Source organism: Pelophylax lessonae (assembly GCF_965119305.1).
Source record: "Pelophylax lessonae genome assembly, chromosome: 2".
NCBI lineage: Eukaryota > Metazoa > Chordata > Amphibia > Anura > Ranidae > Pelophylax > Pelophylax lessonae.
Genome location: NC_138769.1, coordinates 465,118,388 through 465,145,383, shown reverse-complemented (window position 1 = coordinate 465,145,383; position 26,996 = coordinate 465,118,388). Strand labels below are relative to the sequence as shown.

The following is a 26,996-nucleotide window of genomic DNA, read 5'->3' as shown; positions in this document are numbered from 1 at the left end:
GCTTATGTGCCTGCACTTTTTTCATGCACAATATCACAGACATGCAGTACCCGACTGAAGTCCTTAGTCCATAATTCAAGGGGATTTTGTTAAGCCTGGAAGCGCTGATTGCACTGTGGGCTGGACTTCTTTTCAGTCAAGATTTGCTTTCTCTAGCTACCAAGTGGTTCATGTTTGGTCCAGGAGACTAAACAATCAAAGATGGATTTTGGGGCTTTGGAAACAGTGGTAGCCAACTCAGCATATATTACAGCTCGTGGCAGCTTTGATGGGGGCTTCAACCCTCAAATTACAAGAAATAAGAAGTTTCGTGCCAAGCTCAAATTGCCTCCACTATCAGAGTGTGAACATCTGAAGAATCAGCTTGATCTGGAATTTGACAATATTTGTGTCAAGCAACCCATTGGAAAGAAGTTGTTTCAGGAGTTTTTGGGAACTGTGGAGCAATTCGTCCCAGCTCTGGAAATTTGGGGTGATATTGAGGATTATGATGTTGCAGAGGATGAGGACCGATTGCAAAAAGCTACTGGCATCATCAACAAACATCTTGATCCACATTCAAAGTATTTTTGTGTCTATTTAGATGAGAAAAAAATTGCACCAGTAGTTGAGGAGTATACACAGGTCCCAGATGGGCTCTTTAAAGACCTTCTTCAATCTACTTTGGATTATTTAAAAGAAAATGCTTTTCCACTGTACAAGGAGGGAAAATATTTGTCCAAATTTCTTCAGTGGAAATGGCTAGAAGCTCAGCCCATTGGAGAGGACTGGTTCATGGACTTCAGAGTTCTTGGCAAAGGTGGATTTGGGGAAGTGTCAGCTTCTCAAATGAGAGCAACGGGAAAAATGTATGCCTGCAAGAAACTCAACAAGAAACGTTTGAAGAAAAGAAAGGGACTGGATGTAAGTGCTTGGTTTTTTTCATACATAAAATTTCAACTGATTACGTTTTTTAAAGACAGCACACCTATAGATAATGTGTTTAGGAGCTATGTGATTGGCTTAAGGTGATATGACCAGGATGTTCTTTAGAAGCTTAGTCTTTGAAGGTCATGGTTAATCACACTTAACAGAATTTGTCTCTGGTTTTGACGCTGATAAAATCTTGCTTTTTCAACCTCAATTAATAGTTACTTTATGAATTTAGATATCAGGGGCATGTAAATTATGTAATGCAAAGAAAAAACTGTAATGAGCATGATCGTTTTTCAAAAATATTTCCTTATTTGCTGAGAATTTCATAATAAATTACTTGCATTTTATACTTTCCAGAAGGACTTTAGATTATTTTTTCATAAATTCCTAATTATTTTCCTTCATACCATATACAGTACATGATAATTGTGTATCTTGGCTGTAGTCCTGAGGAAATTCTAGCACTATATGTGCCATAGTCTTCCAAGGGGAAAGTAAAACTGGATAGATTATAATCATTTTAATACATAACTATTTAAGCTTTTAGTAAGTGAAAAACAGGGGAAACCATGGGATAAAGTACCTTAAGACTATTATGGAGAAAAGAGTGCTGAGCAAAGCTCTCTGTTAGTATATAAAATAAAAGTATATAATAAACTCATAGAATTGTACGATCAATATCAGAAAAGGAAATTCTCTCTTTTAACAGAAAGGTAAGTAGTAACATGCAATATTCTTTATAAATATTAAACACCTTTATAAAGTATTTACCTGGTACAGATAAGAATAATCTAAGGAGAATGGAGAATCAAAAATCTCAATTTGCTAGATGTATCCAATTTACACTTATTTCTGATAGCTAGCTCTAAAGAGAATACTGGTGTAGCAGAAGTAGGATTTAAAGTGATTGTAAACCCTAACCTTGTAAAACAACCCATTCCATTTCAAATAGAAATGGAAGGGAAAACATTTGTGTATAGATATAAATGAAAATAAGTACCTTTTTCCCACTTTTTTTTTTTTTTACAAGTCATCACATATCCTCTGTTCTAAGCTGCATAAAAGCTGGGGGAGAAGAAGCTGCACACTAATCTTTACACTGAAAGGCTGTGCAAGGGGCAATGGGAAGGTGTGTCAGGACAAGTCTGATCATTGAAGGAGAGCTGGAGAACTGACCATGGTGTGTTCTCCTGCTTAGTGTGGTCAGTTTTTAATAGGAAAGCAGAGGGACTGGTAGAAACACCAGGGATTTCACACAAAGGAAGCAATATAAAGAGAACAGGATACATTCTCAGACATGTACATGGTACAGCAGACACATATCAGGAATATGAAATCTTGCATTTACAAACACTTTAAAAAGGAGCTCCAGTCTCTCCCCAAAAAATTAAAAGTCAGCAGCTACATATACTGTGGTTGCTGACTTTTAATATAAGGACACCTACCTGTCCATTGATCCAGCGCTGTCTTCACCCTAGCCGATTCTTCAATTGGCTTTGTGTCCAGGTGCCAGCATCTTAACTAAACGAAACCAGCAGTGAAGCCTTGCACGGGCTACGCTGGGCTTTGTGAATGGCCCTGCAGTCTTCTGGGACCTGTAATGTGTCCCAGAAGGGTTCAGAGGAAGGAGGGAGCTGAACTTTCGCTCAGATCCACATGGTGATCCGACCAGAAGTGAGAGTGGGTACCTGTTAAAACCAGGTACCCGACCCCTCATCTTAACCCCCCCCCCCCCCCCCCACAAAGTGCCAATTGTTGAAGAGTAGGAGGATGTAAACTCAATTCACCCAAATGTGGTATTTTAAGTTAAAGATGCAGCCTGAGGACCTGTGTCACCCCATGGCTTCTAACAGCAATATCTCTTGGCAATAATTCGCAACTCTGTTCCTGCCCATCTGTGAGAAATTTTGGTGCTCCCACCTACCTTTGTGTGTTTCCACACCTCCTAGTGCAATTGTTATAATATAAAATATATAAACAATCTAACATGGAAAGGAATAACCCCTTTTAAAGGCCACAGCAGGTTTTGCATACCCAAGAAAACAAGGACAGAGTAGTTTAACTGCAAACTCTGTCATAAACTAAAATATCAATTTAAGGTTGACTGACCCTTTAAATTCCTTAAAATGTGCAGTCTGTAATAACATCCTAAAAGCAATGCATTTTGTGAATCATGCTAGAAAATTAATCTATTGCCGTTCTTTAGTATTTGGATTTCAATTACTTTCTCATTCCCACTATTTCCCCAACTTAACCTAAAAATGCAAAACCTTTAATAAAATCCACATCCTTTGACAGATTTTTCAGGACTATTTAATCGTACTGAAAATCACAGGTACTTTCCTGATGTGCTTGCTGAAAATCTAGTAGCTGAAATCTAGACTGTTTTATTTAGTTTCCGTGACAATGCAATATTACTTTACCACAATAACGTCTGCAACGGTTCAAAGAGAAGTTCTAAGAAATTCATGTGTTGTTTGCAAATTCTGTAGGTAGATTTGCCATTTCACCAAATTCTAATCATTGTAGAAACCACACCCACCCAAAACCTGTATTAAAGATCAAAGGTACATTAGATTAAAAAAATACATTTTATTGATAAAAAAAATGTTGTTTATATTTAAAAAAATTATATAAAGCAAAGGTAGGATAAATGTTTCACACGTTCAGAGTACTTATTCTGGACTTATCAAGTCAGTTTTGTAATTTATATATTATGTTTTGTACTGACATATTGGCAATGGTATGTGGGATCCGGGCTGTGTTGAACATAATAGTACTTGTGTGCCTAAAAAAAAAGTCATAATAACTTTTATTACAGCCTTATATGACTTTGCTTTGTGACAGTCCTGTGTGCAATAAGGGTTTATACCGCTTTGCACACAATTTCTAGCTCATTAGCTGAGTATTCCCATATTGACTTTCATTATATGACATTTGAATAAACAGCTGGCTCTGACTCAGCCCACCTTTTTGGCTGGGCCCCATCATCAATGTACTTGCCTGTCTCCTCTTCTTAGGACACCTTCTCAATTTTCCCAGATTTGTAGGCCTGGCATCAGCAGCTCTATTCTACTGTGCTTTCTAGATTTGAATCATTGAAAAATGACACAGGTCCATCCATGGTGTTGATTTACTAAAACTGGAGAGTGCAATATCTTATGCAGCTGTGCATGGTAGCCAATCAGCTTCCAACATCAGCTTGTTCAATTAAGCTTTGACAATATAACCTGGAAGCTGATTGGTTCCTTTGCAGAGCTGCACCAGATTTTGCACACCCCAGTTTTAGTAAATCAACCCCTATGTGTGGGTGATTTTTATTCCTAAGAAATTACCACAGGCCTATATATTTTGCTTCCTGGGGAAGACATTGAAAAGGTTTTTGAAGCTCCTTTCTTCTAACCTCAAATTGTGGCTGTGTGTCCTCCTCAGGGATCTTAGAATAAATAGACAATTACAATTACTGAAGTCACCGTTGATATATTTGCACATTGTAATCATATCCTCTCTTAAGTGCCTCTTCTCCAGAGTGAAACATTGTAATCTATGTAATTTATCCTCATAGCTGAGGCCTTCCATCCCCCTTATTCAATTTTTTGCCATCGGTTAAACTCTTTCCTGTGGATTGGTAGCTGAAACTGAACTTCATATTTAGGATAGTGCTGATGAGCCATTGTTTTTTTTAAAAGGGTAGAATTACTGATTCCCCATGAAAGTCCCTCCTAATTCTTATTTTCCATTTATAAAGTCAACACCCAAAGGCATAACTTTACATTACTCAATATTGAACCTCATCTGCTCAACCCCCTATTTTGTCAAGGTTTCTCTGTAATGATGCTATATCTTGTGTTGAATTTAATTACCAGCATAATCTGGGATCATCAGCAAGCACTGAATCTGGAATCATCAGCAAACACTGAAATTGACCTCTTAAAGGGATTGTAAAGGCAGAAGTTTTTTTTTTTTATCTTTATGCATTCTGTGCATGAAGATAAAAAACCTTCTGTGTGCAGCAGCCCCCCCAATATTTACATGAGCCCATCTTTATCCAGTGATGTTGCAGGAGTTTCTTAGCTGCCCGGGACTCCCCTCCTCATTGGCCAAGACAGCAGCGCGGTGCATTTGGCTCCCACTGCTGTCAACCAAATTCAGTCAGCCAATCAAGAGAGAGAGGGGCGGGACCAGGTTGCAGATCCATGTCTGAATAGACACAGGGAGCTGTGACTCGGTTCAGGGGCCCCCACAGCAAGCTGCTTGCTGTGGGGGCACTTAACAGGAGGGAGGGAGCGCAGAAGAGGGACCCGAGAAGAGGAGGATCTGTGCCACACTGTGAAAAACCAACTGCACAGAACAGGTATGTAAAACATGTTGGGTATTTAAAAAAAAAAAAAGAAGTGAAAAAGTGACTTTACAATCACTTTAATTCCAACCTCTATATCAGACTTTCTCAAAATGTTTAACACAGAGGAAACTTTAAAATAACTTTCTGGTCTCATGGAACCCCTGCTAATAAATACTATGTCTACATCTCACAATACATTGTACTTTAGTGTAATGATCAATGGGAAGAATGCTCTTTACGGTTTTGATCAGTAGTTAGCATTCCCCCTTAGAGATAGCTTAACAGATAGCTGGTGTCAGTAGTTACTTATCAGAAAGGTAGAAACTGCTCATCTCTCAGGGAATCCTTAGCAAACTCTAGAAGAACCCTGGTTGAGAAAGGCTGCTTAACAATATTATTTGTAGCATTCTCCTAATTGGAGTATAGGATGCTAGGTAAATTTAGTCTGGCTCCTCTATAGCCAGTGGAGCAATTGTTTATTGCTTTAGCCTGCCCAATGTTTCACAGGCTGCAGATTTGACTATTCTCTCCAACCCCCCCCCCCCACCAATTTTAGAGGATTCTAAAATCACAGTGGGAGGAAAGGCAGAAGAGCAGCCTGAATATTTGTGGGAACCCAGCCAATCCCTGGGAGTAGGTGGCTGGAGAACCCATAAATAGTCTGAATTAGTTGGCCCTGGGTCCAGTCCTGTAGGATGAGTCCCTAATCCTGAGGGGGCTCTGTCCCTAAGGGCAGTTTTCTGGAACACTACAATATGCTCAATGAGATCCCAGCTGTAGCACAGCTGGGGGCATACTTCAAAAGTTCTAATCTAGGATTTCAATCTGGTAAGCTTACTGCAGAGTACCAGGTGGAAGTTGGAGGAGACTATCCAGCTGTCCTGTGGTATTATGAGCTTTATTTCTACCTCACTGAAGAGTGCCTGGTGGATATCGGAAGAAGGCAACCAATGATCCTAAGGCATTGTGGGTACCGATCTAAATTCTGAGCCCTAGTGACTGTGTGCTGGGTTTCTTTTCCTCAGCGGGCTCTAGTAAGTGTTTAGGCTGAAGTGGTCCTACTGAGAACTAAAATTTCAGTTACCTCTTCTGCCCTGATGCACAGAGGCTGCAAAGTAGTAGGAAAAGTGCCCTTAGGGTATCCCATGCTTCCTTTCACCCCATCCAAGTTCTCTACAAACATAAAAGACACTCCCTAGACTATTTATTGATCTAGAGAGAGAAAATGCTGTGTGCTTGACTGCTTCTGTACTAAAACCAGTTGAGTTACAGCAACTCATTTTAGGGGTTGTGTTATGCCATAATAACAACAATAAAAATAAACAAGTTAAACAACATTGGCCCCAAGACAGAACCCTGGGACACACCACTCACAACTTTAGTCTATTTAGAGAAGAGGTTTGGAGGAATAATTTATCGCTACTCTCTGGACCTGCTCATGTAAACACTTTCCAATCCATTTACTAAAATGTCATCATCTCCAACAGACCTTATTTTTTTTTAAAAATGGTCATGAGATTGTGATACCTAAATTTATATACAGTATATATATATATATATATATATATATATATATATATATACAGTGCATTGCGAAAGTATTCGGCCCCCTTGAACTTTTTAACCTTTTGCCAGATTTCAGGCTTCAAACGTAAAGATATAAAACTGGAATTTTTTGTGAAGAATCAACAAGTGGGACACAATCATGAAGTGGAACGAAATTTATTGGATATTTCAAACTTTTTTAACAAATAAAAAACTGAAAAATTGGAGCGTGCAAAATTATTCAGCCCCCTTAAGTTAATACTTTGTAGTGCCACCTTTTGCTGCGAATACAGCTGTAAGTTGCTTGGGGTATGTCTCTATCAGTTTTGCACATCGAGAAACTGAAATTTTTGCCCATTCCTCCTTGCAAAACAGCTCGAGCTCAGTGAGGTTGGATGGAGAGCTTTGTGATCAGCAGTTTTCAGTTCTTTCCACAGATTCTCGATTGGATTCAGGTCTGGACTTTGACTTGGCCATTCTAACACCTGGATATGTTTATTTGTGAACCATTCCATTGTGGATTTTGCTTTATGTTTTGGATCATTGTCTTGTTGGAAGACAAATCTCCATCCCAGTCTCAGGTCTTTTGCAGACTCCATCAGGTTTCCTTCCAGAATGGTCCTGTATTTGGCTCCATCCATCTTCCCATCAATTTTAACCATCTTCCCTGTCCCTGCTGAAGAAAAGCAGGCCCAATCCATGATGCTGCCACAACCATGTTTGACAGTGGGGATGGTGTGTTCAGGGTGATGAGCTGTGTTGCTTTTACGCCAAACATAACGTTTTGCATTGTTGCCAAAAAGTTTGATTTTGGTTTCATCTGACCAGAGCACCTTCTTCCACATGTTTGGTGGGTCTCCCAGGTGGCTTGTGGCAAACTTTAAACAACACTTTTTATGGATATCTTTAAGAAATGGCTTTCTTCTTGCCACTCTTCCATAAAGGCCAGATTTGTGCAGTATACGACTGATTGTTGTCCTATGGACAGAGTCTCCCACCTCAGCTGTAGATCTCTCCAGTTCATCCAGAGTGATCATGGGCCTCTTGGCTGCATCTCTGATCAGTCTTCTCCTTGTATGAGCTGAAAGATTAGATGGACGGCAAGGTCTTCGTAGATTTTTCAGTGGTCTGATACTCCTTCCGTTTCAATATTATCGCTTGCACAGTGCTCCTTGGGATGTTTAAAGCTTGGGAAATCTTTTTGTATCCAAGTCAATGTTCCCTCTAATTTTTTACTGTGCTGAGCAAATAAAAAAATTTCTGAGCGCCAAACTTTAGACTGAGCAATGGGGGGATGTCAATGCAGAGTGACCAGCGTGCCCCCAATAAATTGCAGAGTACCACAGCAATGCCCCCAATACATTGCAGAGTACCACAGCAATGCCCCAATACATTGCAGAGTACCACAGCAATGCCCCAATACATTGCAGAGTGCCCACAGCATTGCCCCCAATCAATGCAGAGATGCCAGCGTCCCGTCCCAGCCCCCCCCCCCCCCCCGAATCCCCACTGCTCCATTTAGCTGACAGGAGTGAAGAAAAAACCTAGTAATTCTGGGTATGAAGGTGCAGGTGACATCCCTGGTGATTGGTCTAGTGCCATCCTATGACAGTTTTGACCAATGACTGCTAGCTATTGGCAGAATTTTGCTGCTACTCAAACTATGGGGACTGATGTATGGACTTTAAAAGTGTACAGATCGATAGATGGGAGAAGAGTATTTGAACATCAGATAAGTGCAGTACTTCTGGGTATGGAGGTGCGTGTTACAACCCTGGAGCTTGGCAATCGGCCTAGTGCCCTCCCAGGGGGTGGGGAGACAATTTGCAGCCTTGTGTAAGCTCCAGCCAAAGCAGCACATGCTGGCAACAAACTATTTTTGGAAAACCACTGGTGTATTTACCATAGAAAAAAAAAAAAAAGCCTTCGCTAATTCCCAAATGTTAAAAAAGGTGATGGGAGCACTGGCTCACCCACCAGTGTAGAAACCGTTTGCAACACCACACAGCAAGTGTGTATAATATACTGAACATAGCAATGCACAGAAATGTTTAATGAACTCTTAGTAAAGAATGCACTGTATAAATATTTTAACCAGTGTCAGATCTTACAGATACCCAAGAACCCCGAGTAAGGAAGTGAGGTTTACCAGAACCTGTAAATAATTTTGCATTGGATATACAGAAGAGGAAACAATGATAAAATCTTCCACCTACGACCCGTGCACTTACCTCACGAGTCGACGAGTCACAGCAGCTTCTCTTTAGTCCCGGCACCCGCGTCCCTACATCTTCTCAGTCCTCCCGCCTCCTCCTCGGACCTCGGCCAATGGCATGGGGGTGGTATGCCTTTCGGCCAATCAGGAAGCGGGAGGACCCGCTCCCTGATTGGCCAGGAGGAGGATCCGTGTGACAATAGCGAATTTTCATTCGCTATTGTAACACAATGGGCGGGCTCTCGCGGCGCACTGCGTGGCTGCGCCGTCTGACATTGTACTGCGCGGGACCGTCATTTAGACTGCGCTGCCGCGCAGGCGCGCAGTTTAAAGGGAACATTGATCCAAGTCCAGCTTTAAACTTCTCCACAACAGTATCTCGGACCTGCCTGGTGTGTTCCTTGTTCTTCATGATGCTCTCTGCGCTTTAAACGGACCTCTGAGACTATCACAGTGCAGGTGCATTTATACGGAGACTTGATTACACACAGGTGGATTCTATTTATCATCATTAGTCATTTAGGTCAACATTGGATCATTTAGAGATCCTCACTGAACTTCTGGAGAGAGTTTGCTGCACTGAAAGTAAAGGGGCTGAATAATTTTGCACGCCCAATTTTTCAGTTTTTTATTTTTTAACAAAGTTTGAAATATTCAATAAATTTCGTTCCACTTCATGATCGTATCCCACTTGTTGATTCTGCACAAAAAATTACAGTTTTGTATCTTTATGTTTGAACCCTGAAATGTGGCAAAAGGTCGAAAATTTTAAGGGGGCCGAATACTTTCGCAAGGCACTGTATATATCTCAATTACATGAGTTACTTTTTATGAAAATAAATTGGACTGGCCATGTGTTTGCATTGGTATTTGCTATAACTGAGCTCTTTTTAACCACCACTAGGGGGTACTGTTTGAGAACAGGAGACCTGCTTTGCATTGAGCTGCATGAAGAGTCTAAAAAGGAAAATGCTGAAGTAACATATTGGCATTTTTTCAAATGCTGCTGAGACAGGTACAAATGTATGATTTTTAGTTATATTGTAGATATACTTAAAGTGGAACTTCACCCAAAAGGGGATATTCCACTTATTTTCATTCTCTGTTTTGACAGGTACCCGCTCCCACTTCCGAGTCAGATCACTGCGGCAATCTGTGAGGATGTTCGACCCCCTAATCCTTTCCCCTGCAGCCTTCTGGAACATAGACAGGTCCCAGAAGACTGTGGGACCATTCAGAAAGCCGAGCACAGCTTGCGTAAGGGCTGTAGGAAGCCGGCTGTGAAGCCAAAAGGCTGCACTGCCGGCTTCCCTTACCTAAGATTCCCGAGCCTGCACCCAAAGCCGATTGCAGAATTGGCTCAGGTGGGGACATCGCTGGATCCCTGTACAGGTATGTGTCCTTATATTAAAAATCAGCAGCTGCAGTATTTGTAGCTGCTGACTTTAAATTTTTTTTGGGGGGACTGACCTAGATGAAACATTAACAGTTATGATGTTACTGTTACAATAGGGAGTGACATAAAAGGTATTAAAACCAGTTTAAATAGAGAAAAGAGAATTATTTGAAGGATCAGCCTTTATTTTAGTCTTAACACTTTAAAGGGAAGCACATTTTTTGTACCAGATTAGGTAATTGGCAAAATGATTAGGCAGACAGTACCTGTAACTTGAAAGTTATCAAACAGGTACAAAGTTACAAGCAATAATACACAACTGGCTCAGGATGGCAAAAAATGCATACACTGCAGAAAATTAAAACTGGGTTATGAAAACTGCACAAACATGGACTCTTCAATCTCTGTGACTCAGTCAGGGTAACATATATCTGCACAGCATAGTCCCTATAGTACTATCACAATAGACAGTCAAGCTGCGAACCACTACGTCAGTAAAACACTGGTAGCACAGGTGAACAGCTGGAGAGATCCAAGGCCCAGGGAAAAAGGAACACTGAAATGAAACTGGAGTACTCTGAAAGCAACAAAGGAGAGGCTTCCTTCTGTAGCTGGGTCTTCTGGAGAAGCTGCATGCTATTAGACTCTGACCTGCCTGTTGTATGACGGTTCTGACAGTAGACAGCCTCTCACTTAACTGCAGATCACTTGCTCAGCTACCTCTGCTTTATCTGAGCTGATGAGGGAGGGAAGCTGAGGAATTTATTACTCCCTGGGTGTGTGGGAAATGGTACTAAGGAGGCCTGCACATGTATGTAAACATCCTGAGTAAGTGGGCACTCCACTACACTCCACCCCATTCATCCTTAGTTTGCCTGGCAAGTTTGCAGATGATTCAGATTCATCCTGTGCAAAGTGTACAGTGGTCTTCCAAAGTCAGGTATCTGGGAGAACTTCAAGGGTTTGGTCCCAGTTCTATCTTCTGGGATGAGAGGTGACTCAGGTTTGTCTTCAGATGCATCAGTGGTTTGTGGCTCAGAGGGTTCCACAATAGGAGCATAGACCTGAATTGGGTGACCATTGGGTTGTGTAATATTATCAGGATCCATGGCTTCTCCTGGGGGTCCAAAATATAAATAAATGGTGGAAAATCAAGAGGCAGCCAACATTAAACCTCTGGTGGCAGAGGTTTTGTCGCTCATGAACTTGAACAGGTTCCTAAAAAATCTCTGTGGGTCTTGATTGTTTTTAAGAATTTATGGTGTAGACATCTCAGTTTTTCTTGGGTTTCTTCTTTCTATATACTGTAGACTGTTCAGCTGTCCTACAACAACCCATTCGAGGCATAAGGGATTTTACCCATGGTGTTTGAAATTTTCCTTGCTGGTGTACACCTTTACTTTGGACTAGCATTCTTCCCCCAGGTTGAATGTTTTATGCTTCCATGTATTCTTTCTGCACTTATGTTTTTTTTTAACAAATTTTTGAACTTCAGAGAGATTTTGTTTCCACTCCCAAATTTAGGAATCTAAGTGTGTTTGCATTCTGTGGCCCAAAGGTCTGTAAACCTCCTGAGAGAACAGCCAGCCATAACTTGTAAGGCTGATCAACCTGTTGAGAAATGCACTGTATGGTCGCATTTCCAAACCACTTTGGCTAATCAGTGGAACCAATTCCTTTGTTTCTTACTCTCTGGTGGTAGAATGCTTCCACACCATCAGGGTGGTAGTCTGGTAACAGGTTGGTACTGCCACTGCAAACTTGGTAAAGTGGTTCCCATAATTAGAATGTGATGGGATATGTCTTCTGACATATCTGACATATTGAGTGTATGAGAGTCAGTATTTCCAGCAGGGCAGACGTATACCAAGTCAGAGGTAGAAAGGCCTCAGCCCCCTTTGACACTGAACAGACTATACAGTGTCCAGTTCAATCAACTGGAACAGACCCACTCACTGAGCTTTTCTCTTGAACCAGGTGAATGTTATGTGGACACATTAGTACCCCACTTCCACATGAATACTTTCTACCACAGAGAGGGTCCAGGCCCTTGTCCGACCTGCCATGTCACTGATGAGTTTTGGTAAGGTAACGAGATTTTTAAAATTAAATCTGGGGACATATTTATTTATTTTTTCTTATTGGCAAATGGCACAGGACTGCATAATACACAAAGCGCTGGGCATTGAACTAAATAATACACAGAGCGCTGGGTACAGACTGCATAATATACTGTACTGAGCGCTGGGTACAGGACTACATAGTAAACAGAGCGCTGGACACAGGACTCTATAATACACACAGAGCTGGGCACAGGACTACATAATACACAGAGCACAGGACTGTATGATACACAGAGCGCTGGGCACAGGACTACATAATACACAGAGCGCAGGGCACAGGACTACATAATACACAGAGCGCAGGGCACAGGACTGCATAATATACAGGAGGGTGTTAGGCATAGAGTACAGGGTTCAGAGGTTTGATATGCACAGAGGACACTTCTGCCCCCACATCCATTGCTCACCTCTGCACCCTTCGTTCACAGATTATCTCTGCAGCCATCTCTTAGCCCCTCCCCCAAAAAAGCTAAACTCTCCATCTCTCCATGCAGCTGCATCAGCCCTGACCCCTGCTCCCCTACTGCCCTCACCTGTGTACAAACAGACCCCCCCCCCCATCTGCTCACCTCCCGTTCTCAGCCCTCCACAAGTCAATATTTGGCTCTGTTTCTCCTCCACTGAACAGCAGCAGGAGCAGCAGTGAGATCGTCTAGCAGGGGACGTCTGCATTTGAACCACCAGGCTGTTTCTCAGCCAACATAGGATGTCCTGTCTACATTAATCTGGCCCTGAATCCGGGGACAAAACCGGGGACAGACTTGGACCGGGGACAGTGTCCTGAATCCGGGGACTGTCCCCGGAAACCGGGGACGTCTGGTCACCCAAAGTTATGGGGGGCACTATTCTGCCATACAATATAGAGTACCATCCTTTAGATGATTCTCGAATGTGGCAGAAAACCCCACTACGTTGTCTAGATAGATCAGGGTACTATCCGGGTTCCTGTATGAATGTCAGTGTTCCATTGTCCTCTAGAAATGTTGTTTAGCCAGAACGGCATCCTTTTGAAGTGGTGTAGCTCAATTTAAAGAATGAAATCAGTCTTCAGATGGTCTGCCTTGGTGACAGGGGTCTGCCAATACTGGTCAGTGTTATCATGTGTGGAAATAACTTTTGTCTGTCCTAAAGCGGAGTTCCACCCTCAAAATCAACTTTTCACCATCCGCTTGATTTAATGTACCTGAAAAAGAATTGGATAATTTCAATTTTTTTTTATTGTTTCACTTACCTTCTTTTTGATGAAAATACTCTTACCTTCCTTCCTCTTCCTCCCTCTGCGGACACCATGCACGACGTCACTTCCTGCTTGCATTGACTCCTGGGAGATGAGCGTCATGGATCCCAGGGGGCCAATGCGCCTGCAACGGCCCTGCTCATCACTTCCGGTGCAGGCGCGTCAATCCCTGCTGGGATGACGCGCCTGCACGGGAAGTGATGAGCAGGGCCGGTGCAGGGCATTCTGGGACTCCGATGTCACCGAAGAGGACGCTCCAGCTTCAGCTGCCCACACCTGAGATGGCAGCACGGGACAAGACATTTTCAAGGTAAGTATTTCTTCTAAAAGGTAAGTGAAACAGGGGACAGTTTAGAGGCTATTGTTGCTTAAATGCACTAGCCCTGACTGTCCCGGGGGTATTTTTATCTAAAACATTTTTTTCAGGGTGGAACTCCGCTTAAGGTGGCAAGTGATTCCTCAATCCATGGAAGAGGATAGGTGTAACATCATTCAGACACATGGGGGGGGGGGGGGGGTTACTAATACTGTAGCACTCAGAATTTGGTGCAGCTCTGCATTATAGCCAATCAGCTTCTAAATTAAGCTTGCTCAATTAGGCTTTGACAATAAAACCTGGAAGCTAAATGGGTACTAAGCAGAGCTGCACCAGATATTCACTCTCCATTCTTAGAAAATCTCCCACGTATAGTCAACATTCAGAAGCAGAGATTGTCATCTTTTTTCCTCACCAAGATGATTGAAGCCCATAGGCTCTTAAACCAGCCATACATGGATTGAAATTCATGTTCAGCAGGGACCAGCCGCATTTTGATCCATAAATGGGGAAAGTGGTTGTATAGAACTTGATCTACCAATCGAATTCTGTACAACCAATCTGCCAGATAAATGCTGCTCAATCATTGTAGTCTCCCTGTTGTCAGAACACATTAGGTTAGTGTTATTGATTCCCCCATTCAACTGGAATGTGTGGAGGAATGGAGTCTGTTTTTTTTTTTGTTCAACCCCCTGGTTGAACACAAAACTGAATCATCTATTGGCTGCTTTACTCTTTACTCTTTTTTCAATCACCCTTGTTACTTCATCTGTTCTAGCGTCTGCTTGACCCCAATGGTATATAGGCATGCTTGGATGTGTCTCCTGGATAGGAGGACTCTATCTATGTGAATATCTTATGTTCAGTCCTTTTGCAACAGCCCAGATAATGGAGTGTGTGTCACATCCTTGGTAGTCAATTGTAGGTGTGGTAGTATTTGCTCTTCTGCTCACACTCTGTTCCTACTGACCACTAAGTCATATTCCATCTTGTCACATAGAAACAATCATGAAACTCTCAGAGCTGTATGTGCCCCACCTTGGAGGCTATTCATGGTATGGGCCAGTTAGAGCACTGCTGTCCCAGGGGGCAGGTGTTTTGAAAGTGCCCTAGTGTTACAGAATCTAGAAAGTACTGTACCATGAAGGACCATTGTGAAGATCCTGGCGATAAATGGAGCCACTTTTGAGGGCAAGGATTCCACAAGAACAGTGAAGGTTTGCAATTCATAATGAGGGTGGTCACTGCCCATTGGCCTATCATTTTTAGTGACATTAACTTACTGAAGAGTGACCACCGCCAATTATCAGCTATTGCAGGGGAGAAATCTTATGGATCTGTTTGAACTAAACTGTCATGTGTTCTGGTTTCCCTGTCGTTGTTAATATCTGGGAGATTGCTACCGATGTCCAGACTGTAGTACACATAGACATAAGCTTGTTTGAGATTATTTTCTACACCCTCAATCTGGAAAAAGTATTTTAAATAAACAAAGACTTACATGCACCTCAGATTAAGTGATCTATCTACTACCTTGCATGTGAAGTTTGTATTATGTGTGTAAAAAAATCACTCCATTCAGAGATCGCCTCAATAATTACTGATCAGCTTTACAACCTTTCTGCAGGATCCTCCACACAACCAGTTTCACACCATATAATTATGATAGTGAAAGCGCCTGGTTCTGCTCTCTGGCGGTAATATGTTTGTACCCGCTGCCCCTTTTTTATTGTGTAAAACACAAAAAACTTAGGATGAAAAAAATTGAAGAAGGCGCTGGTGTTTATGAATGGGAATTTCTTAGGTAAGTATATGACAATATATTCTAGGGAATTATTCAATGTACGCACGATAGAGCTGTTCTGGTGTGGGCCAATCTGTACCTGAACCACTATTCTGGAATGTGAATATGTGCCCTGTGGATAAATTAAATTCACATCTTGGTATATTTAAAAAATATATATGTATATATATAAATATTTACAGTGCCCCCATCATTGTGAAAAAAATATTTTTTTAAAACTCCAAATCAATATAAAATATAAAACAAAATTGGTGCACTTGTTGACTGTACTTATAACATCAATGACATAAGGTTGGCCAATCTGTAGTGACAATTATACAATTATCGACTTATTTGTGCTGATTATAGTCGATAATTGTATAATTGTGGCTACAGATTGGCCAACCTTATGTCATTGATGTGACAAGTACAGTCAACAAGTGCACCAATTTTGTTTTATATTTTATATTGATTTGGAGTTTTAAAAAAACTTTTTTCACAATGATGGGGGCACTGTAAATATTTGTATATATACGGTACATTTTTTGAATATACAGTACCTAGATGTGAATTTAATTTATCCACAGGGCACATATTCACATTCAAGAATAGTGGTTGAGGTACAGATTGGCCCACACCAGTACTAACAGCTCTATCGTGTGTACATTGAATCATTCCCTAGAATATATTGTCATATACTTACCTAAGAAATTCCCATTCATAAACACCAGCGCCTTCTTCAATCAGTTTCACACTATCTTCTTGAACAAAATCACCCACCTTTATATAGTATAACACTGCTCCTTCCTCACCCCCCACAATGAGATTTCCACACATTTACAGACACTGTCCGACTCCACCCCAATGCGTTTCATCGTACAACATCTTTTTTAAGGGGATTTTTTGTAGGAAAGTGTGCTTGAGGTAGAGTTTGGATTGGGGATTTATATAAATACTTTTTTTGCAGACATTCTTTGATTTGTCTTCCTCACTCTGGCTCTCACACTGCCACACTTTATACTTTATCTCTGCCCATTGTGGGACTACTCTGCTATGGGTGCTGGCATCTTCTGTGCTCTTCCTTTTCTGAGATTAAACTGTCTGGTGTTTTATTGTATCACATATGTTTATTTTTACTTTCAACACATTTAGTCAGTGACTTTTCACTGAATTAATTTCTGCGATTTGGGCTTATCTCTTGATCTATATCTTTGGTGATGCAGGCTGCAATGTATTTCCTCCCTTATACTTTTTTTCTGTACATTTAACTGTTCATGATTTTCTCCTAGCCCAGCCTTGATTCAGCTTGAGCAGCCATCTTGCCTAGGCAGCAAGAGCTTTGTCATTCCTTTTTACGTGTTTCTGCCACCTGTCATTTGTGCCTGAGTTTGGCTCCTTAATTTATGTCCCTTTTATATGTACTACTTTGTTGTTGTTCTTTTGTGCTATCTGCTTGGACATTTACGCACCATTTTAGTTAAAACTTTGAGCCTTGCACTTGATGATATTGTCACATGTGAGTGGTAATGATGGAAGGGGTTTTTAGGGTATATGTGTTGTCCTATTTCACTTCATTGTCCTAAGAAAGACACGCTATTGTCAAAGCATCAAAATTTACCTTTAAACCCCCAGTGAACGCTGCCTTGGGTCTACAGTATGTTTGTTCCAAGCAACTTTGAACCCACTTACTGTTGACAGTCTCACTACATCTGCTGGAAGTCTATTTCAAGCATCTACTAACTCTTTTGGTAACATATTATTTTCCAAGATGCGTTTTGAACTTTCCTCCTGCTAGTTTTAGGTCATGTCCCCATGTTCTCGATCTTAGATTTATATTGAAAATACTGCCCTCCTGAACCTTATTCATGCCCTCAATGTACAGTATTTAAAGGGTAAGTTAATCTTTTAATGAAAAATAGAAAAGGTGAACTAATTCCAGATATCCTGGTCATCCCTCTGGACCCTGCTGCACTCAGTGGCAGTGATGCCCTGTGCTGCTAGTGTAGTGGTCTGTACACTGTAATACACTGCTCCAGAGTGAATATTCATTACAATGCTTGCTGTGACAGGCATTCATTGGTCAACGTAGTCATCTTGTTCAAGAGCTTGTATAACAACTTTTTAATGAGCTTGTTATGTGGGACTGTATCAAATGCTCTGCTAAAATCAAGAAATTCTATATCCGCAGCACAACCCTGGTCCAAAACATTTGCGATATAATCACAAATCAGATTAGTCTGATATGATCTTCCCTCACTAAAGCTATGTTGCTTTGGGACCTTCAAGTTGTGTGTGATGGCCTCCCTTCCCTGTCCCTCGAATGAGTATTCCTGTCTGTGCTTTAACAGGGATAACACTGTCTTAAGCTGAGTCATCCCTTCTGTCAATTTCTGGATGGCCACCTCCTATGAAGCAGTCTGTTTGCATGTAGGTCTATTGATTTCCCACATATGATGACCATGGGTGTTTCTGGGCCTGTATGTCTCTGACCTTGTCATACAGCAGTCCATCTAAAAATTCTACCTTCAGCCATCCATCTGCATCCCCCCAGCCAGACCATTGTACTCTACCCCTTTCTCTGTGGCGTATCTCTGCTGTCATGTCCAGAAAATCCAGTACTTATTGCATTCTCCCACTCTCTGATTATGTTTACAAAGTGGGTCCTGAAGTCCCCTAATGTTTTCACTTGGCCATATACCATTTCTAGGTGATAAACTATCTTGTCAATGGAATCTATAGATGGAATGAACGCCCAATCCTAGGCAGCATCCATTTTTGTTTTTGTTTTTTTCCATTGTGTTTTTTTTTTTTCAAAACAATTGGGCAGTTATATCTATAAAGCAGGCAGGATCTCATATGGTTGGATCAGACTCTGCAATCTCTTGACCTAATAATCCAATTCCTGACCTAGCCCTGTGTATTTGGATAATTGTTGCAAAAGAAATGCAGCCTGGAACACATGGGTCATTACTGAAGGGACGGTAGGTTGCCTGCTTCCCTCTGGAGGAGTACCAACAGGCAGGCTGTTGTGCCACCCCTTTTACCAATTTCTGATCTGGCTGATCCGGTTCTTAAATGCCAAGTTTAACAGCCTTGACCAAATAATCAGACATGGAGTAACTGTAACTTGCAGTTTACTAAACTGGTGCAAAGTTAGAAGCAACTTTTTTTTTTTTTTTTTTTAACCACGTCGTCATTTTAATACGATATTTCTCACACTCATTATACCTAGAATTACACCTCAAAACACATCCTTTTACTCTTCCTAAGTATGGGGATTCCACATGTGGCACTTTTTCACTTTTTTCATAAAGGGGCCCAAAGTCTAAGGGGCACCTTCAGGCTTTCAAGAGGTATAAATTCCACATCTGAATTCCTAGATACATTTCCCATTTTCAGAGGCCCTAAAGTGCCAGGACAGTAAAAACACCCACAAAATGGCCATATGTTTAAAGCATTTTAAACTCAGGGTTGTAGGAAAGACGGTCGCACATAGATGATGTTAAAAGTTTTATTGAAAGCTATACATGGACACAGTAGATGCAACAGTGCCTCCCATAGACTGCATCTACTGATGCATTCTGCGCCTCCCATGGGGCTTTGTGACACAGATTGGAAATGTGGAAGAGAAACAAACTTATACAGACAAAACAATACTCAAATCACAAACCTTTTAAGGAAAAGCAAGCATATCACATGCTCTGCTCAACACAGACTCCTCCCTTCTTCGCCCTCCCTCTTCTCCCCCCTTCCATCTCATTCAGAGTTCCCCACCCCCTTTTTCCCTTCTTCCCCCTGTCCTTTTCACAGGATTCACCAACCCCTCCCTCTCCTCAACTTTCACTTCACCTTCCCCCTCTCCGCCTTTCCTTCCCCTTTGCCTCTTCAACCCCCCCCCCTTCTTACCACTTCCCCCGTGTGTATTAGGCAGCCCATACATTCATCTTTTTTGTTCAGAGGGTCCAACCAGGGTGTGAAAACATGGATAAAATTGTTATCCATGTATGGCCAGCTTTAAAGGAAGGGTAGAACTAGCATATTTTTACAGCCAGCATTTACTTTTGTGATAACTTTGATTGATCACAGCGATACAATGTCTCTGTTCTTTCTGCTTGTAATCAGCATTGTGCCATTCACAGATGTGATCACACGCATTGTTTACTGTTGTGATAGCTGTGATTGATCACATAAATCACATGGTACAGAGCCACTTTTGACCCCGTACCTGTTTTCCATGATCTACACTGTATGATGACACTGTGACCACATGTAAGGTGCTTGTGCACCAGCGAGCACAGTAAACACAGAGCTGTTTAAAGACGGGATGAGTGTAGCATCTGGTTTTGTATTTGGCTGACCCTGTAGAGGTAAATTGAGCTATCATTATCTTTACAGTTGTGTATGAAAAAACATCCCTGACAATTCACAATATACAGCAACAACAACATTAAAAAAAACTAACAACTTCCATCTTTTAGCATTAAAAAGCATCCCTTAAACTCCAGTCCAGTGGCTGTACCCAAGGCTTTTCCTCTGTCTTTTCTAGCACAGTGATTACTTTGTTCAGTGTGATGTTCTTGTAGATCATATGGTAAAGGGGATGGCCAATATGTGTGATGGATTTTTACAATGGCACATTACGGGGTAAAACTAAAAACAGACTGAACTGTGTGAATATGATTGAATTTACAAGAACCGTTTTCTGTTTATTTTTTAAACTTTTTTTAGGTATCTAAGTTGGGTCCACATCATACAATAACTAGTTTGCATTTCCTTAAGTTTTTTTGTATGGTACCAAGCAATATTTTTAAATGCAGACATCAACTTCTTTAATTGTTTGGCAGGTATTATTTTGACTAAGTATGAACAATAGTTTTTTAAACATTTTTGTGTCAACTACTGCATCTACTTTATCATGACCATGCATTTGTCTAGTGCCTAATGATAATCTCTCAGAGTGCAAGCTGATTATCTATTCCAGTTAGACAGACATTTCTTAGCTAAAGTAGACAAAGATATTTAAATTTTGAGAGACTCTGGGGCATATTTAAAGCAGTGAATGTGATATTAACCAATAATTCACTGACAGAAAATAATTTCTTGTATAGTAAAACAAAGTCATCAAGATGTGTTATCAAATAATTAAGCATCCATACAATATGTAGCATTTGGGCTGAAGGAGAGAGGGATATTTATTGCAAATATATATGTACACTGTATAAGTATATATATATATATATATAATATATATATATATATATTTACAGTATGTATATAGATATAGTAGTATATAGTATATTGGGGTACTGTATACAGTATGTATACAGTACCCCAATAGACAAAAGAATGGAAACAACAGTAATTGCAATAGAAACCATAGTAATTGCAACACAGATAGGTGAAACAATGGCAAATAAAATATACTGTTGGTAACCAACAAGTGGAACCAGAGAGTAATCCCTAAACACTATAACAGGAATAATCCTACCTTAAGCGAATTATGCCACAATGACAGTCTGGCATTCTTTATCAAACTCCTTCCTCCCCACTGGCCAGCACGTTGGGGCCTAAATCTGATGTTGGAATGCTCATGATAAAGTTCATTCAACACTGGTAAAGGCACCTGCATTGTGACCCATGCAGGAAACACTGCTACTCTTTACCAAGGTGTAGTGGGGGTTGGTCAGTGGCCTCTCACCAACTCCTGTGGTGGCAGCTGATCTGCCTCTGTTTCCCATTAGCAGCACAACAAAGTCACTGACCACAGTATTCCTTCCAATACTTTGTAGGGGGCTCAGTCAGTGACAGTGATGATCTCAGATACCAGGGAGTGTCCTCTACTGTTCTTCTCTCCATCCCAGATGCAGTGGTAAGTCTTTTGGCAACAACCAGATGTGATTTTTCCTCTTCACAGAACTCCAGTGAGCCTGGAAAATGTAGATTCTCTTCCCAGTCCACAAAGCAGGCTTAGTCGGTGTGGAACTATCTCTCCCACAATTCTCAGTTCCTCCAAGCATTCACAGCAGTTCAAGTGGTCCACACCATCTTCCTCTGTGTGGTGGTTGGACTTGAACAGGCTACACAAAGCTCTGTTCAAGCAGTCTTCTCTTCAAATCTGTGCCTGTCCCTCTGTCAGCTCAAGCAGGAATGGCAGCAGAAACAGTGAAACCTGACAGCCAGCTCTACACAGCCACTCTTCTTTTGACAGTGCTGCGGCCTGGGGCTACACATATTAGATAATCAAGGCCAGCGTTAGACTCTGAACATTAAGAACATTTATAGAGTTGTATAGGTCAGGAAATATCAATACAATATCAATTGATCTGGATGGCTGACTTGACCACCAATAACATTTAAAAGTCTTATACACCTTTTTTACACAAGGCCTTTGACCTTACATTCATGTTGTTCGTGATTTCTAACCTTTATTTCTACGAATAGAGTCTACTTTGTGGCTCTTAGAGTAAACTTCTTATGAGAAAAGATTGGGTTTTCATTGCTGACCCTGCTCTAAAAATGCTTGTTGCTTGACTTATATAATTATGCTCTAGATTTGATCCCTTCAGGTACTGGGCTAGAACAAATATGCAGATCAGGACAGCTTGAGAAGTGTTAGAAATCCTTGTCTGCATAATTTTCAAGATAATTGACTCAAAAGCATGACAGCGGGAACAAATCACTTTTAGAAGGCAAGCATGATAATGACCGCCTCCATGTGTCTTTTATGACAAGGTTGTTTAAAAAAAAAAAAATGCACCTATACCAATGAACTACTTGCCACCCCCAAGTCCTTCTTATTACAGCGAAATATCAATATAGTGCCCCACACTGCCCAGCATTGGGGTATATTTACAGGCTGTGAGTTTAGCATACACCAATCCAAACAATTTCACTGACAGGTAATGGTCCCAGTACATGAAAACTACACTGGGTAAATATTAGGTGAATTGAATATGGATCATTTTGTTTGGGAGTCCAGTGCACATGTGTGCAATTCAAATAATAAGGACGGAGCAGGCTGAAAAAAAGGCTGTGACCTGTAAAGTGGGCAACCCAAGCAGAGGTAGAATAATTGCATTTATTTGTGATGAGAAGGGTCTGGGGATCATGGGAAACAGGTTCATATATAAAAATGTACAGATTAGAGCATTGTACCATTTGGAGTAACACTTAGCTTGAAATAAAAAGGTACAAAACATAATTTAACCCTCAAAACAGAGCTAAAAAGATAGTTTATGCACACTGGACGCTTTTACAGCTGCTACTAGGGGCGTCTGACATTTTTTTTTTTTTTCATGGCTCTAAACTCGCATGTTATTCTATTTGTCCATGCACACATAGGCTTTTAGCAGCGTTTAGCAGCAGGGGCTTTTATAGACAAGAAAAAAACCCCACTGCTAGTGCGTCCAGGAGCAGCAGAGCTAGGTGCGTTTACTACTTGAGCATTAATTCATTTCAATGGCCAGAATACATTATTTATAGAGGCTGCTGGCCTGGCCTCCTACCTAAGCTGAATGAAGCATTTTATGTATCCTACTTGCTCAGTTTAGGCGCTTTTCCACTGCATGTAACCGAATGATTCGGCTCGCTTTTGCGCTTTTCCACTGCATGGTACTCCATGGTACAGTGTTGGAATGGTTCGGTATGGTACGGTACGGCGGCGCTTTTCCACTACATGGAACTGAACGAACGGTACGGCTCGCTTAAACAGTACCATCTCGGTTGTGGTTCCAAGAGGGCCGTACTGGTACCATATCCCACAATCCTTTGCATGCAGCCTTGACTGTTTGTCACTACTAGCCACTGATTGGTCAGAGAATCGTTGTTATCCCACCCACTTACTACTTTAGTGGAAAAGCAAACCGTACCAAACCGTACCGAACCGTTCCAACACCGTACCATGCGGTACCATGCAGTGGAAAACCAAACTGAGCCAAGCAGGGCCGAGTGGAGCCGAGCCGGTACTTGCAGTGGAAAAGTGCCATTTTTGTACTATAGCATATCTGTTGTCATTTTGGCATGCCTGTTTATAAATAAAGAATTTAAAAAAATAAATAAAATAAATGTCCTGTGTGCATGACCATAGTGTGGGAATCTTTGACCAATTCTGATAATTGTTTATTTCAACCTAAATCCTAGGTTTCTAACATACAGGATATTCATGATAGTACTTTCAGAAAGATGAAACTTGACTTAGAAATTTTTTTTTTTGATTACAGGGTGCCATGGTGGAAAAAAGGATTCTTGCTAAAGTTCACAGTAGATTTATTGTCTCTTTGGCATATGCATACCAAACAAAAAATGATGTCTGCTTAGTTATGACTATAATGAATGGAGGTGACCTACGGTAAGTCATTACCATTGCTATAAAATTGTTAACATTTTATAATAATAAATAATGTATTTTAGTAATGTTAAGGAGATATATTTCTCATATCTACAAAATTGCCATAATCATCCAAGATGCTATAAATATTCTTGGGTATAATTAGGAGAGCAGCACATGCTCACTGGGGTGTTGACAACTATGAACCATATGAGAATCAAAAACTGAAGTTTTTTCACCATAATCATAAGTCAGATTTTAACATTCAAGACATGTGAAATAGATTGGTGGTTGAAGGGAAGTAACTCCTGTTTTCTCATTAAGAACATAAGTGACAATATCATATTGCACACAAATTATTAAGCAAAAATATTAGCAGCGATTGCCTGCTCTACCCTTAAAAAGAAATGCCACGAACGATGTTACGATACGACCATGAGAACACATACTCCTGTTTTGCTGCATCCAGTCTTTTATACTATAATCTCACATGGTACAGTCGGGTAATGTGAACAAACATCTCATGCCATTCTCTCTAGTAATGTGAACATCTCATGGCACTCTCTCTAGTAATGTGAACATCTCATGCCATTCTCTCTAGTAATGTGAACATCTCATGGTGCTCTCGCTAGTATTTTGAACATCTCATGGCACTATCTCTAGTAATGTGAACATCTCTCTAGTAATATGAACATCTCATGACACTCTCTATATCAATGTGAACATTCAACTCTCATGGTGCTCTCTCAAGTAATGTGAACATCTTACAGTGCTCCCTAATAATGTGAACTTCTCATGGTGCACCCTAGTAATGTAAACATCTCATGGTGCTCCCTAGTAATGTGAACTTCTCATGGTGCACCCTAGTAATGTGAACATCTCATGGTGCTCCCTAGTAATGTGAACATCTCATGGTGCTCCCTAGTAATGTGAATATCTCATGGTGCTCCCTAGTAATGTGAACATCTCATGGTGCTCCCTAGTAATGTGAACATCTCGTGTTTCCTAGTAATGTGAATATCTCATGGTGCTCCCTAGTAATGTGAACATCTCATGGTGCTCCCTAGTAATGTGAACATCTCGTGGTGTTTCCTAGTAATGTGAACATCTCATGGTGCTCCCTAGTAATGTGAACTTCTCATGGTGCACCCTAGTAATGTGAACATCTCATGGTGCTCCCTAGTAATGTGAATATCTCATGGTGCTCCCTAGTAATGTGAACATCTCGTGGTGTTTTCTAGTAATGTGAACATCTCATGGTGCTCCCTAGTAATGTGAACATCTCATGGTGCTCCCTAGTAATGTGAACATCTCATGGTGCTCCCTAGTAATGTGAACTTCTCATGGTGCACCCTAGTAATGTGAACATCTCCTGGTGCTCCCTAGTAATGTGAATATCTCATGGTGCTCCCTAGTAATGTGAACTTCTCATGGTGCTCCCTAGTAATGTGAACTTCTCATGGTGCACCCTAGTAATGTGAACATCTCATGGTGCTTCCTAGTAATGTGAATATCTCATGGTGCTCCCTAGTAATGTGAATATCTCATGGTGCTCCCTAGTAATGTGAATGTCTCATGGTGCTCCCTAGTAATGTGAACATCTCATGTGCTCCCTAGTAATGTGAGCATCTCATGTGCTCCCTAGTAATGTGAACATCTCATGGTGCTCCCTAGTAATGTGAACATCTCATGTGCTCCCTAGTAATGTGAATATCTCATGGTGCCCCCTAGTAATGTGAATATCTCATGGTGCTTCCTAGTAATGTGAACATCTCATGGTGCTCCCTAGTAATGTGAACATCTCATGATGCTCCCTATTAATGTGAACATCTCATGGTGCTCCCTAGTAATGTGAATATCTCATGAGGCTCCCTAGTAATGTGAATATCTCATGGTGCTCCCTAGTAATGTGAACATCTCATAGTATTCCCTAATAATGTGAATATCTCATGGTGCTCCCTAGTAATGTGAACATCTCATAGTATTCCCTAGTAATGTGAACATCTCATGTTTCTCCCTAGTAATGTGAACATCTCATGGCACTTCCTCTAGTAATGTAAACTTATAATTGGACTCTCTCTAGTAATGTGCATATCTCATGGCACTCGCTCTAGTAACATACACATTACATGGCACTCTCTCTAGTAATGTGCACAACTCATGGATAATAACAGGGATTTCCAAGTGCTCTGCAAAACCTGCAGTTCTGGTGCCGTCTGTTAGCTCTTGTATGAGCGCCTCTCATGCAATCTTCTGATTTTATAACTACTCCCTAGTAATATGCAGCTCATGGATCAGTCAGTAAAGTATTGTAGAGAACTCATAACACTCTCTGTGGGGAGATTTAGCTTTTACTACTCTCATTTATATCATCATGTGGCATAACACCCCTTAAAAATTTTTGAGGAATCATAGCCTTCTCCTGGTAATTTACAGCTTTCATAGCACTCTCTTTGAAAACATACAGTATGTAAGTCTGTATTTTGGGTAATTTTTCCTTCTTTACTCATTTTAAATTTCTTCACAAACACAAATAATAAAACATTTATTAAGTAACATATCATTGCATACAATCTAGCATTGCCTAACAAGGCATGTTTTGTTATTTTCTATATTTCATGCTTAGCATTGCATTCCATGCTTCAGTTTCAGTTTTTTATGCAGATACATCTTTTTTTTTTTTTTCTAAGATCTGTAATCAGACTTAATGTGGTATTAAACCCACAAACAAAAATGTATTACTTTGAACCTTACCAAGTTTTAGATGTCATAGCTGCACTAGTTTTCTTTGTTAGGCT

General features: G+C 40.8%; 1 protein-coding gene across 1 annotated transcript in view; it reads left to right on the top strand.

Moving 5' to 3' along the window:
- Positions 1-201: 201 nt before the first annotated feature.
- GRK1 (G protein-coupled receptor kinase 1) overlaps positions 202-26,996 on the top strand; it is a gene marked incomplete at its 5' end in the record, with an annotated part of 59,162 nt that continues 32,367 nt past the window's right edge. The window contains 2 exons of the mRNA XM_082246843.1: positions 202-903; positions 24,092-24,219. Of these exons, the coding sequence (XP_082102969.1) occupies positions 202-903; positions 24,092-24,219 (830 nt within the window). The remainder of the gene's footprint in view (positions 904-24,091; positions 24,220-26,996) is intronic.